This window comes from Salvelinus namaycush, chromosome 32, assembly GCF_016432855.1.
Source record: "Salvelinus namaycush isolate Seneca chromosome 32, SaNama_1.0, whole genome shotgun sequence".
NCBI lineage: Eukaryota > Metazoa > Chordata > Actinopteri > Salmoniformes > Salmonidae > Salvelinus > Salvelinus namaycush.
In genome coordinates, this window is record NC_052338.1 from 25,135,731 (window position 1) to 25,151,921 (window position 16,191).

General features: G+C 45.3%; 1 protein-coding gene across 1 annotated transcript in view; it reads left to right on the forward strand.

Moving 5' to 3' along the window:
• Positions 1-16,191, forward strand: part of vps50 (VPS50 EARP/GARPII complex subunit) — a 221,522-nt gene that overhangs the window by 17,071 nt on the left and 188,260 nt on the right. The window contains exons 3-4 of the mRNA XM_038971647.1: positions 4,806-4,928; positions 7,376-7,447. Coding sequence (XP_038827575.1) covers positions 4,806-4,928; positions 7,376-7,447 — 195 coding nt within the window. The remainder of the gene's footprint in view (positions 1-4,805; positions 4,929-7,375; positions 7,448-16,191) is intronic.

Sequence of the window (16,191 nt, forward strand, 5' to 3'; positions counted from 1 at the left end):
CTGCTCCAGAGTACAGGCCTCGGTGTAACGCTCATTCATTCGACAATAAACACGAATCCGACCATCACCCCTGGTGAGACAAAACTGCGACTCGTCAGTGAAGAGCACTTTTTGCCAGTCCTGTCTGGTCCAGCGACGGTGGGTTTGTGCCCATAGGCGACGTTGTTGCCGGTGATGTCTGGTGATGACCTGCCTTTACAACAGGCCTAGAAGCCCCCAGTCCAGCCTCTCTCAGCCTATTGTGGACAGTCTGAGCACTGATGGAGGGATTGTGTGTTCCTGGTGTAACTCGGGCAGCTGTTGTTGCCATCCTGTACCTGTCCCGCAGGTGTGATGTTTGGATGTACCGATCCTGTGCAGGTGTTGATCAGCTGTCTGTCCTGTCTCCCTGTAGCGCTGTCTTAGGCGTCTCACAGTATGGACATTGCAATGTATTGCCCTGGCCACATCTGCAGTCCTCATGCCTCTTTGCAGCATGCCTAAGGCACGTTCACGCAGATGAGCAAGGGCCCTGGGCTTCTTTCTTTTGGTGTTTTTCAAAGTCAGTAGAAAGGCCTCTTTAGTGTCCTAACTTATCATAACTGTGACCTTAATTGCCTACCGTCTGTAAGCTGTTAGTGTCTTAACGACTGTTCCACAGGTGCATGTTCATGAATTGTTTATGGTTCATTGAACAAGCATGGGAAACAGTGTTTAAACCCTTTACAATGAAGATCTGTGAAGTTATTTGGATTTTAATGAATTATCTTTGAAAGACAGGGTCCTGAAAAAGGGACATATCTTCTTTTGCTGAGTTTATGTAATGTCAGATATACAGTATCTGCCTCCTTGGGATGTATTGCAGAGGCTTATGGAGTTGTCTTATTGACATTTTCGGGAACTGATCTTTTTTTTGCCTGATAGGTTTCTTCTTATAACTTCTGACACTTTGGTAGGGTATTTGTTAGTCAACTTGTCTATAATTAGATACATGCCGCTTCTCTTCTGTTATTAATTGTAGCCCTAGAAGACTAAATAAACCCTTGCTCACCAGAATGTCATCAATGAACGCTTCAATCTAGTTGACTTCTGGAAAGTTTATTTTTCTCTCTCTGCTTCTTTCGCGGCGCAAAGATGTTTAGGGACCGGGGAGATAATGTAATGACTCTAAAGAAACTAAAGATTTTATTTGCAAAATGTCTAAATTACATCTGTTAGACCGGTTGTAAGACAATATAATGCTGTTTCAACGACCCAACATGTTTCTGATAAGATTTCAGTTCTGCTTGGATGCATATTTTATGTGGTTGAAATACTATCAGCTTTTATGATGCTGATAAAGACAGCACCTCTACAGACGGTATCTAACTGCACATTCACATTCTCTCAAGATGCTGAAAGAAAGAAATCATGTTTCTCCACTCTTGTTCCTGAGTAAAAATGTAGCCTACAATTGGTGTATCATTTTACTGCAGGAGTTAATATTAAGGTTATGTGAGAGGTTATAGACCTACAGTCAGTGTCCAGTTTTCAGTTTCCATTGAACCCATCTGAACAGTAGGCTACAGTTCCCTTCATGTGCCATAGGCCTATTTTGAAGTCCCCGTCTTGTGACTGTCAAATTTGTATAACACCTCAATTATCACGTAACATATCATCCTCTTTTTTCACTTCACCTAATCTTTTCCAAACATGACTTTTCTGGTCCTCCCTTCTCTTTATTTTCAACTCTCCATTTTGCAGCTTTTCTATTATTGAATTCAATTCCGACATTGTCTTTTTGCCTCAGTGGATCAACATTAACTTTTTCTACCGGTTCCCTAAAGCATTTGGCGATTGGCATGTAGGCTATTTGGCGCGTGTACAGTTATAAGTCCTGAAGCTTAGGTTTACGCACTAATGCCAGAAATGTAGCCTATAGATATAAATTGCACAAGAATTCTACATTTATTGTTTTTTTAATGGTATTGTTTTCTCTTCATTCAACCTGCCACCTGCCCTTCATCCACTATTTAATGACCATAAACCCACCCACGCTTCATCCACTATTTAATGACCATAAACCCACCCACGCTTCATCCACTATTTAATGACCCTAAACCCACCCGCCCTTCATCCACTATTTAATGACCCTAAACCCACCCGCCCTTCATCCACTATTTAATGACCCTAAACCCACCCGCCCTTCATCCACTATTTAATGACCCTAAACCCACATGCCACTCAGATATAACTGCCAGGACTGCGAGTCAACCCGTACTTCTACAGTACTGACTGTTCCATGTAGGTTAGTTCTCTGATCCACCACCAGGTGTCCCTCTGGCATCATGTGTACTGCAGAGCTGAACATCTTCACCATTTACCTTACCATCAAACTGACCAGTGTCCCTTTGGCATGGTGTACTGCAGAGCTGAACATCTTCACCATTTACCTCGCCATCAAACTGACCAGTGTCCCTTTGGCATGGTGTACTGCAGAGCTGAACATCTTCACCATTTACCTCGCCATCAAACTGACCAGGTGTCCCTTTGGCATGGTGTACTGCAGAGCTGAACATCTTCACCATTTACCTCACCATCAAACTGACCAGTGTCCCTTTGGCATGGTGTACTGCAGAGCTGAACATCTTCACCATTTACCTCACCATCAAACTGACCAGTGTCCCTTTGGCATGGTGTACTGCAGAGCTGAACATCTTCACCATTTACCTCACCATCAAACTGACCAGGTGTTCCTCTGGCATCATGTGTTCACCTGGCTTCTGACACTCACCAAGAAGGAACCCCTTTTGTCTTCTGCTGGGTTTTCTCTCTGCATTCAATGACCACTTCAGCCGAACAGCCTTTGGTTCTTTGATAAGGCTCATTAAACAGCCTACTTTTAGGTGCAAATGGCTTTTGAATTTTTGTTTCTGCCCATATTGAGAAGGAGGAACGACACGATGAGACTTTTTTTAATTTGGACAGAGGAGGATCATTGTTTCATTTTAATCCATCAACGTGAACGTGATCAAAGCTTGATGATAGTTGTTAGATGTCTCTGCTCTGCAGAGTTTAGGGATAGGCTAATGTTTAGGCTGTGTTTGTGCCTGTGAAGCAGAGTGGAGGGAAGAGATGCTTGGAGCCCAGAAATGAGTCATTCACCTAGGTTGATTTTGTTGTCTTGAATATATTTTTAAAGTCATGATGAGAGAGAGTGGGACAAACAGAAAGAGGAAAAGGCAGAGTTCAGAGAAGGGCACTATCAATTTGGGGTACCTGAGAGATGAATCACTTCTGGCCTTTTATTTATTTTCTCTTTACCAGTATCCCTCCCTCCATAATTTTCCACCCACCCCCTCACTAGGGATGCTGAGCTCCAACGCTCCGCTCACCCACACACTCCATGTTGGCTCCTGCTGTGTTCTCCCTACCCAGCCTCAAATGTGTCAGACCTGCACAGCACGCCTTCAAAACACATACCAGGACGGGACAATACCAGGATCGCAGTATTTGTTTTCCATGGCAAAAAATGAAAACACGAAGCAGACCTCCCTGTTTGGTCCTTTAAAAACCTGCTGTATGTCAAATATTGTGTTCTATAACTTGGAAAATAAATACATGTGACTTGATGACAACATAATGATGTTTGTTTCCAACATTAGGGCTGTTTTCCTAAAGAAATTAAATTCGCTTTGTGTATTGTTTCCATACTCACGAGTATCGTGATACTGGTATAGTCCACGCACGCACGCACACGGGTGGTACTCATTCCTCTGTAATATTCCTCTGTAATTTGCCTCTGATTCGTCTTTAATTTGTATTTATTATGAATCCCCATTAGCTGCTGCCAAGGCAGGATTAAGGCAGTTATACAATTTTAAATACATTACAATACATTCACAGATTTCATAACACGCCTCTCATTCCTCTCTAATTTGCCTCTTTCCTCTGCTTCGCATCTGCTTCTTCTGTGATTCGCCTCTGATCCCTCTGATTCCTTCGCCCCCGATTCCCTTGTAATTCGCCTCTAATTTGCCTCTGATTCGCCTCTGATTCCTCTCTATTTTGCCTCTGATTCCGCTGTAATTCGCCTCTGATTCCTCTAAATCGCCCCTGATTACCTTGTAATTCGCCTCTAATTTGCCTCTGATCCCTCTCTGATTCCTCTAATTCGCCCTTAATTCCCTTGTAATTCACCTCTAATTTGCCACTGATTCCTCACTTTTACTGGAAAAATCCGGTTTTGAAGATTTTTTCTCGACTAGGCAGGTGTTTTGATAATCAGTGCCTGAGATATAGGCCCATCTGTCACACCCTATCTCTTTGGCATGGTCAAATGGATGCTGTGAAGGTTATTGAAGAATATCCTAGCATCTTTCTTCCTCGATCAGTCCTTTTGCCTGCCATTGGGATGATTTACCCCCGTTCCTCCTGGATATGTTTCAGCCTATTTCATAGCTGATTTGCTTTACTATAATGCATTATCCGTGTGTTGCACAGGCTTTGCCCTCTCAAATTGGGCAGCGTGTCAATCTTCAAAGAGAGGATTGACTGAGAGCGGTATCTATTGATAAGTGCCTATATTCATTATGGGTCTGTGTAGAGTTCTCTCCAGGGAAACAGCCAGACAGGCTTAAATAAGAAGGTAATCTGTGGACTTCAGGAGCGAGAAACCCAATGGACAGGCTTTGGTTCCTAGAGAAATTCTGGAGAGTTGTTTTTTTTTCACAGAGCCTCCGTTTCCTCCCTTCCCACGAGGGTGTCCCAGCAACCGGGTGCTTTGCAGTCTTACTGACCTAACTGATGCATCAATTTCTCTTTCTCACCTCTCTATGGTATCTCAGGAGGAGATGAGGGAGATGAGGGAGCAGCCCATCGACCCCCAGGCGGAGCAGGAGATCATTAACAGCATCCAGGAGGTCTACTACTCCAACGACTCCTTTGACATGGTGCAGCACGAGCTGGAGGTGAGTCAGTTAGTTAGGCCCACTGTTCACTACAGACCCAGAGGACACAACAAGCTGGAGGTGAGTTAGTCAGTTAGTTAGGCCCACTGTTCACTACAGACCCAGAGGACACACCAAGCTGGAGGTGAGTCAGTTAGTTAGGCCCACTGTTCACTACAGACCCAGAGGACACACCAAGCTGGTGAGTTAGTCAGTTAGGTCTACAGTACAGTGTATGCTGCAGCCTAAACAAAACACTACATAAAGAGAGATCTAAGACCACAGCATGGTAGCAACACATGACAACAACATGGTAGCAACACAACATGGCAGCAGCACAACATGGTAGCAGCACAACACATGGTACAAACATTGGGCACAGACAACAGCACAAAGGGCAAGAAGATAGAGACAACAATACATCACGCGAAGCAGCCACAACTGTCAGTAAGAGTGTCCATGATTGAGTCTTTGAATGAAGAGATGGAGATAAAACGGTCCAGTTTGAGTGTTTGTTGCAGCTTGATCCAGTTGCTAGCTGCAGCGAACTGAAAAGACGAGCGACCCAGGGATGTGTGGGGACCTTTAACAGAATGTGACTGCCAGAACGGGTGTTGTATGTGGAGGATGAGGGCTGTAGTAGATATCTAAGATAGGGGGGAGTGAGGCCTAAGAGGGTTTTATAAATAAGCATCAACCAGTGGGTATCGCAACGGGTGTACAGAGATGACCAGTTTACAGAGGAGTATAGAGCACAGTGATGTTTCCTATAAGGAGCATTGGTGGCAAATCTGATGGCAGAATGGTAAAGAACATCTAGTCGCTCGAGAGCACCCTTACCTGCCTATCTATAAATGACGTCTCTGTAATCTAGCATGGGTGGGATGGTCATCTGAATCAGGGTTAGTTTGGCAGCTGGGGTGAAAGAGGAGCGATTGCAATAGAGGAAACAAAGTCTAGATTTAACTTTAGCCTGCGGCTTTGATATGTGCTGAGAGGAGGACCGTCTAGCCATACTCCCAAGTACTTGTATGATGTGACTACCTCAAGCTCTCAACCCTCAGCAACAAGGGATATAAACAGCAACAAGGGAATTTCTACCCACTCTCCCCTTTGTTGCTGTTATTGTCACTGAGACAATATGTGAAGGACCTTCTTTCCACGCTCTTAAAAAGCTATAAATATATATAGACACCCCACCAGCATACAAATGCCTTACCCACCACAGGAAGAGTGAGGCATATGCCATGTAACAGGCTTGGACCTCCCATAACAGTCCGATCATCATGTACACTATACATTGTACATTATAGTACCAAACAGTGCAGTCAGCGGGGTCTACACTAACTAGTTACAGTGGGGTCTACACTAACTAGTTACAGTGGGGTCTACACTAACTAGTTACAGTGACTTGGTCGACACTGACTAGTTACAGTGACTTGGTTTACACTGACTAGTTACAGTGACTTGGTTTACACTGACTAGTTACAGTGACTAGTTACAGTGACTAGTTAAAGCGACTTGGGCCTCAGCGGGGTCTACAGTGACTAGTTAAAGCGACTTGGGCCTCAGCGGGGTCTACACTGACTAGTTACAGTGACTTGGGGCCTCAGCGGGGTCTACACTGACTAGTTACAGTGACTTGGGGCCTCAGCGGGGTCTACACTGACTAGTTACAGTGACTTGGGCCTCAGTGGTGTCTACACTGACTAGTTGGTGACTTGGGGTCTACACTGACTAGTTAGTGACTTGGGGCCTCCCTACCTACACCTCCCTCCCCCTGGTTCCCAAACTTGTTATGTGGGACACCTCTCCCCCCTTGACGGGTGTATCTACTCGAGCGTCATTGTGGCGTCTTCTCCTGCTCACACGCCGACGACTTCTAGATTGATGGATAAAACACTCGCGGAGGAAGGGTGTGAAATCTCATTAGATTTAGCAGTGTCGCAAGAACAACAACCTTCCAGATTACAAAATTAGACTTTCAGCCAAGTGGAAAGCAATTACCCATCATCCTCAGTGCTTAGTTTTTTGCTGCTGTCTTTCCCCTTGTTTGTTCTTCACCAATTAAGTAGTGCTCCTCCATTTTAATTTATTATACGTCTAAGCATGTATGCTATACAATTCTGCCACTTTTTCTTCTCTTTTTAAATTATGAAGACCTTGGAGGCTCTTTTGAAAAATGGTACTTAAGCAAACTAGAGCTGATGCTGAAGAAACTCCAAAGAATTAAGATTAACTTCTAAAAGAAACAAATTAAACGAAATCCTGCCCGGTTCTTAGCTGCTGGCATTTGGATTTCAGTTCGGTGTCCATGATAAGTAATCTTTTGATTTATTTTCTGGCAGGTGGTTCACTCCACACACCAAAGCATTCCACAGAATAGCTTTATCTTCTAAGAAGTTATTGGTGTGGGCATTGTATTCTTATTGTATTGTTACAATGCTTTTATTGTGTGTTTATGACAGAAACTCCCACCTGAGCTGAACTTGCAGGAGCTGGAGGAGTACAGAGACAAGCTGAAGAGACAACAAGCAGCGGTAAGTGAAGGAAATGACATGAGCAGCGCTGGGTCACTCACTCCCACGGATACTTCTCCCTGAAGTAGCTATGCCATTTATACTGTATCCGTGCACTTTGAAGTCCAACATAACATTCTACGACAACATCTTTAGTGTTCAAAACAAGGACTTAAATAGTTGAGTACAGTATATTGCTCTGCAACACCTGAATACAGAGAACATAGAACTGCAAAATCACCAATTTTATATCATTTCTGTTAACCCTGAGCTTATTGCTTCAGCCTGGGCATGTACATACAGTCGACTCCTGTATTGCACATTGGAGAAGTGCAGTCCCAGGTGGATATCGGCATGTTATATTCAGCAAGACTCCTTTACACCGCTACACAGATATACTGTGATTAATAGTTAGTGTCGTGGAAATTTCCTGTATTACTCAATAAAGAGAGAGAGAGAGCCAACCACACACAAGTCAGAGTTAAATTATATATTCCATCTTTAATATATATATACAAGCTTCACCAAAGCCCTTTAATGACTCTCAGATCAATTCAGTGTCTATAAATGAATTCTCTGAGAGTCCTTATGAAACAATTCTTAGTTTCATTTATAGCCAAGAACACCCCTCTCAACTTACAAAGAATCCTTTACCCGAAAGAGGTAAATCATTGTTCAGTTTGATCTCCCAAGACAAGGTTTAAATCTCATGCTTGATACTTCCCTGTCTACCAAAACATTACCTCATCCAATGGCATATATCAATAGTCATTTCTAGATACTCCCAAACCTGGACAAACTCAAAATCAGACAGTGAGCCCCTTAGGTCAAATACTAGGTCAAGATAAGGGCAACCTCAGAGGGGACATACAATGGTTCCAAACACGGCCAAACTCCTTCCCCCTATGAGAAAAGTAGGGAGTGACTGGCGTACAGACATTGTATGAGATAACTAACTGGTTTCCCAATTAATAACTCCATCCCATGGTTTAGGAATAGTTACAAACAACGTTCCCATAAGAAACCAACATTCCACTCTGTCCTCCTCCCCTTCTAATATTCTACTTAGCACCACATGGTTTAACAGATACATTGACATATGAAGACAAGCCTGACCTCTCCCCTCTCTGGCCCCAAGTTACCAATCCCTAGCTCAGAAGATTCTAATGACAAGTATCTCACAAGCATATGATGAAAATAACATCTTATCTATCTGTTACTTAGCTAAATCTGATTCTGCCACGACATTAGTCACTGGTAGTGTTTCTGCTGCAGGCCCAAAGTGTTATTAGTAATTATAAACTGGGTGGGTCGAGACCTGAATGCTGGTTGGCTGACAGCCGTGGTATATCAGACCGTATACCACGGGTATGACAAAACATTTATTTTTACCTCTCTAATTACGTTGCTAACCAGTTTATAATAGCAATAAGGCATCTTGGGGATTTGCCAATATACCACGACTAAGGGCTGTGTCCAATATTTTTTATTTAACCTTTAACTAGGCAGGTCAGTTAAGAACAAATTCTTATTTACAATGAAGGAACAGTGGGTTAACTGCCTTGTTCAGGAGCAGAACGACAGATTTTTACCTTGTCAGCTCTGGGATTTGATCTAGCAACCTTTCGGTTATTGGCCCAACGCTCTAACCACTAGGCTACCTGCCACCCCAAGAAGAACAGCCCTTAGCCGTGGTATATTGGCCAATACCACACCCCGTCGTGCCTTATTGCTTAAAAAGAGCATCATCACTATTGTAGAGGTTCTCTGCAGGTCACCCAGACCTGGAGGGCAGAGAGCTAGCCAGCAGAGGAACTATATCAGAATCATTTTAGAAATATGCAACCCGTATTCTCCTTCGATCCTCCTTCTCTTCTTGCATCCTCCTTTCCTCCCTGCCTCATCTTTCCCTCTGTACCCTCCTCGTCTCCCTGAATGTGCTTACAATTGGCTCATTCATCCCCCTTCTCTCCCCTGAAACTATTCCCCAGGTCGTTGCTGTAAATGAGAACATGTTCTCAGTCAACTTACCTGGTAAAATAACGGTAAAATAAATAATTCTCTACACTTCTCCTGAAGTGTGCACTTGCATACTCCCTGTCATAGATTTAACAATGTGGGAAACTCCCTCAAGCCAATGCTTACACCAATCCAATGCTTTTAAATTCATGATGTGGAGTGTGCAGCTGCACAAAATCTGGATCCTTCCCCTCTCCCTTGTTTCTCGTCCTTCACTGTGACTCCCTCCCTAGCCTCCTGCTCTGCATTGTGTCTCACACAGCAGAGCTGTCTATTCAGGGAGCGAGGCAGGACCAGAGTCATGATCCCTAGCGGTGGTAGGATGAAAGATGGAGGCCTCTGTGGACAGAACACTGACTGTCTGACAGAGCTCTTTAACAGAGCAGACAGCTGGCTGCCAGCCTGAGACCCCAGGGGTCAATACCAGGACCAGAGGACCAGGGGCCTTATCAAGTCTTCTGCCTTACCCAGGCTGTGAATGACTAACCCGGCCTCAGATCGCCTCGCCCCCACCCCGTAGGATGGAGATCATCGTATGCAGAATTCCAAGTCATCCCCTAGTTAGCAAACGACCCCTAGACACTTCCTGTAGGTATGTACGGTAATAGCTCTATCTTGTCCTCTGATTGGTAAGGTGGAATTTTCACTGTATTGCTTACACACCTATCTGATCCTTTCAAACAAATGCATAGGAGAAGGATGGTTTCTCCTCCATCACATATTCATAGCTTTGGATATAGACTTCCACTGTGCTACATTGTGTACATGCATAATGACACTCCCTATAGGATCTGAACTCTCTCTCTCTGATAACTACCTGTTGATAGGGCCTCTCCAGCCCTATGCGCTGATGTGAAATTGATTATTTCCCTCGCTGAGGCAGAGGAGTAGATACTGTACTGTAGATAGGAATGGTGCATTGATACATTCCATAGAACTTCTCCCTTAAATGAGTTCCATCCAAAACAAATGGGTGATTTCCCCCCCCCCCCCAACAGCAGAAGCTGTTGTAGAGAATGGCTGCTATATAGGGAGGTGGTGGAGGTCCGCAGTGTAATTGACAGCTTTGACACATCGTTGGCTGAGGCTCATCTCTCAGTTAATTACTTGTCTGCTGTATGATTATCATCCACATTAGAGATGCCAGGGGCTCTGCTGTAACCTTTAAGAGGGGGAAGTCTCTCTATAACTTCTAGGATTCCTAGTATGTTGCCACCACTATGCTTCACCATAGGGATGGTGCCAGGTTTCCTCCAAATGTGGCGCTTGGCATTTAGGCCAAATAGTTTAATCTTGGTTTCATCAGACCAGAGAAACTTGTTTCTCATGGTTCGAGTCCTTTAGGTGCCTTTTGGCAAACTCCAAGAGGGCTGTCATGTCTTTTACTTAGCAGTGGCTTCCGTCTGGCCACTCTACCAGAAAGGCCTGATTGGTGGAGTGCTGCAGAGATGGTTGTCCTTCTGGAAGGTTCTCCCATCTACACAGAGGAGCTCTGTCAGTGACCATCGGTTTCTTGGTCACCTCCCTGACCAAAGCCCTTCTCCCCCGATTGCTCAGTTTGGCTGGGCAGCCAGTTCTAGGAAGAGTCTTGGTGGTTCCAAAACTCTTCCATTTAAGAGTGATGGAGGCCACTGTGTTCTTGGGGACCTTCAATGCTGCATAAATATTTATATATACAATCCTGTCTCGGAGCTATACGGGCAATTCTTCCAACCTCATGGCTTGGTTTTTGCTCTGACATACCCTGTCAACTGTGGGACCTTTTTATATAGACAGGTGTGTGCCTTTCCAAATCGTGTCCAATCAATTGAATTTACCACAGGTGACTCCAAGTTGAAGAAACATCTCAAGGATGATCAATGGAAACAGGATGCACCTGAGCTTTTGAGTCTCATAGCAAAGGGTCTGAATACTTATGTAAATACGGTATTTCTTTTACATTTTTTACAAACATTTCTAAAAACCTGTTTTCGCTTCGTCATTATGGGGTGTGTGTGAGAGAAACTATATGGATTGCTGTACTCTACGACTACTTATTGTTCAAGTGATTAACTGATTGATGATAAGTTGGCTACATGGACATGGGTACACACAAAACAGCTCTTTCACACGTACACATGTACACATGCACACACACGTACACATGCACACACACGTACACATGCACACACACGTACACATGCACACACACGTACACACGTACACACGCACACACACGTACACGCACACACACGTACACACGCACACACACGTACACATTAGAGGTCGACAGATTATGATTTTTCAAAGCCGATACCGATTAATCGGCCGGTTTTTATTTATTTATTTGTAATAATGACAATTACAACAATACTGAATGAACACTTATTTTAACTTAATATAATACATCAATAAAATCAATTTAGCCTCAAGTAAATAATGAAACATGTTCAATTTGGTTTAAATAATGCAAAAACAAAGTGTTGGAGAAGAAAGTAAAAGTGCAATATGTGCTATTTAAGAAAGCTAACGTTTCAGTGCCTTGCTCAGAACATGAGAACATATGAAAGCTGGTAGTTCCTTTTAACATGAGTCTTCAATATTCCCAGGTAAGAAGTTTTAGGTTGTAGTTATTATAGGAATTATAGGACTATTTCCCTCTATACCATTTGTATTTCATTAACCTTTGACTATTGGATGTTCTTATAGGCACTTTTTAGTATTGCAAGTGTAACAGTATAGCTTCCGTCCCTCTCCTCGCTCCTCCCTGGGCTCGAACCAGCAACACATCGACAACAGCCACCATCGAAGCAGCGTTACCCATGCATAGCAAGGGGAACAACTACTAGAAGGCTCAGAGCGAGTGACGTTTGAAACGCTATTAGCGCGCGCTAACTAGCTAGCCATTTCACTTCGGTTACACCAGCCTCTTCTCGGGAGTTGATAGGCTTGAAGTCATAAACAGCGCAATGCTTGACACACAACGAAGAGCTGCTGGCAAAACGCACGAAAGTGCTATTTGAATGAATGTTTAAGCGCCTGCTTCTACCTACCACCGCTCAGTCAGATACTTAGATACTTGTATGCTTGTATGCTCAGTCAGATTATATGCAACGCAGGACACGCTAGATAATATCTAGTAATATCATCAACCATGTGTAGTTAACTAGTGGTTATGATTGATTGTTTTTATAAGATAAGTTTAATGCTAGCTAGCAACTTACCTTGGCTTACTGCATTCGCGTAACAGGCAGTCTCCTTGTGGAGTGTAACGAGAGAGAGGCAGGTCGTTATTGCGTTGGACTAGTTAACTGTAAGGTTGCAAGATTGGATCCCCCGAGCTGACTGTGAAAATCTGTCGTCCTGCCACTGAACAAGGCAGTTAACCCACCGTTCCTAGGCTGTCATTGAAAATAAGAATGTGTTCTTAACTGACTTGCCTAGTTAAATAAAGGTATAAAAAAATAATTTAAAAAACGGCAAATCGGTGCCCAAAAATACAGATTTCCGATTGTTATGAAAACCTGAAATCGGCCCTAATTAATCGTCCATTTCGATTAATCGGTCAACCTCTAGTACACATGCACACACACGTACACATGCACACACACGTGCACATGCACACGCAATAGACAAACATCCAGTCCCAATGTGAGTATGAGTTGTTCCAGGTGTATTAGGTGGAGGAAGGGCCCGGCGGTGTGTATTGGTCCAGGTGTATTAGGAGGAGGAAGGGGCCGGCGGTGTGTATTGATCCAGGTGTATTAGGAGGAGGAAGGGGCCGGCGGTGTGTATTGGTCCAGGTGTATTAGGAGGAGGAAGGGGCCGGCGGTGTGTATTGATCCAGGTGTATTAGGAGGAGGAAGGGGCCGACGGTGTGTATTGATCCAGGTGTATTAGGAGGAGGAAGGGGCCGGCGGTATGTATTGATCCAGGTGTATGAGGAGGAGGAAGGGGCCGGCGGTGTGTATTGATCCAGGTGTATTAGGAGGAGGAAGGGGCCGGCGGTGTGTATTGATCCAGGTGTATTAGGAGGAGGAAGGGGCCGGCGGTGTGTATTGATCCAGGTGTATTAGGAGGAGGAAGGGGCCGACGGTGTGTATTGATCCAGGTGTATTAGGAGGAGGAAGGGGCCGGCGGTGTGTATTGATCCAGGTGTATTAGGAGGAGGAAGGGGCCGGCGGTATGTATTGATCCAGGTGTATTAGGAGGAGGAAGGGGCCGACGGTGTGTATTGATCCAGGTGTATTAGGAGGAGGAAGGGGCCGGCGGTGTGTATTGATCCAGGTGTATTAGGAGGAGGAAGGGGCCGGCGGTGTGTATTGATCCAGGTGTATTAGGAGGAGGAAGGGGTCGGCGGTGTGTATTGGTCCAGGTGTATTAGGAGGAGGAAGGGGCCGGCGGTGTGTATTGGTCCAGGTGTATTAGGAGGAGGAAGGGGCCGGCGGTGTGTATTGATCCAGGTGTATTAGGAGGAGGAAGGGGCCGGCGGTGTGTATTGGTCCAAGTGTATTAGGAGGAGGAAGGGGCCGGCGGTGTGTATTGATCCAGGTGTATTAGGAGGAGGAAGGGGCCGACGGTGTGTATTGATCCAGGTGTATTAGGAGGAGGAAGGGGCCGGCGGTGTGTATTGATCCAGGTGTATTAGGAGGAGGAAGGGGCCGGCGGTGTGTATTGATCCAGGTGTATTAGGAGGAGGAAGGGGCCGGCGGTGTGTATTGATCCAGGTGTATTAGGAGGAGGAAGGGGCCGGCGGTGTGTATTGATCCTGGTGTAATAGCAGGAGGAAGGGGCCGGCGGTGTGTATTGATCCAGGTGTATTAGGAGGAGGAAGGGGCCGGCGGTATGTATTGATCCAGGTGTATTAGGAGGAGGAAGGGGCCGGCGGTGTGTATTGATCCAGGTGTATTAGGAGGAGGAAGGGGCCGGCGGTGTGTATTGATCCAGGTGTATTAGGAGGAGGAAGGGGCCGGCGGTATGTATTGATCCAGGTGTATTAGGAGGAGGAAGGGGCCGGCGGTGTGTATTGATCCAGGTGTATTAGGAGGAGGAAGGGGCCGGCGGTGTGTATTGATCCAGGTGTATTAGGAGGAGGAAGGGGCCGGCGGTGTGTATTGATCCAGGTGTATTAGGAGGAGGAAGGGGCCGGCGGTGTGTATTGATCCAGGTGTATTAGGAGGAGGAAGGGGCCGGCGGTGTGTATTGATCCAGGTGTATTAGGAGGAGGAAGGGGCCGGCGGTGTGTATTGGTCCAGGTGTATTAGGAGGAGGAAGGGGCCGGCGGTGTGTATTGATCCAGGTGTATTAGGAGGAGGAAGGGGCCGGCGGTGTGTATTGATCCAGGTGTATTAGGAGGAGGAAGGGGCCGGCGGTGTGTATTAGGAGGAGGAAGGGGCCGGCGGTGTGTATTGATCCAGGTGTATTAGGAGGAGGAAGGGGCCGGCGGTGTGTATTGGTCCAGGTGTATTAGGAGGAGGAAGGGGCCGGCGGTGTGTATTGATCCAGGTGTATTAGGAGGAGGAAGGGGCCGGCGGTGTGTATTGATCCAGGTGTATTAGGAGGAGGAAGGGGCCGGCGGTATGTATTGATCCAGGTGTATTAGGAGGAGGAAGGGGCCGGCGGTGTGTATTGATCCAGCTCACTCATTGATATTGACCAGGACTCTTCCTGGGTTTCATGCTCCGGGTGTGTCCTAAATTACATCCTATTCCCTACACAGGACACTACTTTTAGGGAATAGGCTATGATATTATCCACCATGTAGTCCAGGGGTATTCAACTCTTACCTATGAGGTCACCTATTGTCCCAGGTCTAAATCAGTCCCCGATTAGAGGGGAGCAATAGCTGGCTTCCAGGTCCAGAGTTGAGTTTGAGGGATTTAGGTGATATTATTCTATTTGGGATGTAGACAGTCTTTTTTTAAATGGCCACCGTGTTTACTTAGCTGCTTGATATACAGTACATCACCACTGTCTGTCTCCCCTTAACAAACTATAGAAACCTCATTTGGTGCAGGACTGGTGAAGTAGGCTGGTTATGAAATCACTAGGGCTGGTGTTGTGCCATTTAGGTAATAAGAGAAATAGAAATGATCCACTTCACTCCCTGCCTCTCTGACACACTTAGCATCACAGACCTCAGATGGAACTCTCAAATCCTCAAATTAGTACATGAGACAAATCAACATTTAGTTTTATTCAGGCAGTAAGGAAATGAGATGGAGACAGGCAGGTAGGATAAATAATGGAAAGGGTGGACATTGAGGCCCGGTCTCCGATTGCGGTGGGTAGTTGTATGTGACAAGTATCGCGGAGTGTTACCACCACGGCTCTGCACGAAATCAACATGTTCCTTTACACCTTTTAGTGTGTAAAATATGTTGACATAGAAACGTCTCACTCAGTGTATGATTGAGAAATGTTAGGATGCTGCAGTGGTATAGGCTAACGGGTATAGGCTAACTTAACGCCTACTGTTTCTGTCCAGCTTCACGGTCTCTACCTTCTGCGCTACAAACTGAGGGCGATGACTGGTTGATTGTCTTTCTGAATTCGATGTGATTGGCTGTTGGCTTTTAGACCCCTAACTGCAGCTGGTGAAGAACACTTACAGTAGGCTGCATCCAAAATGGCACCCTACGCCATATATAGGACCCATAGGGCTCTGGTCAAAAGTAGTGCACACTATATAGTGAATAGGGTGCCATTTATTACTGATACCCAGTAGTCTTTGCTAAATGACAGCTCTTAGCTAAAATGCATGGGGC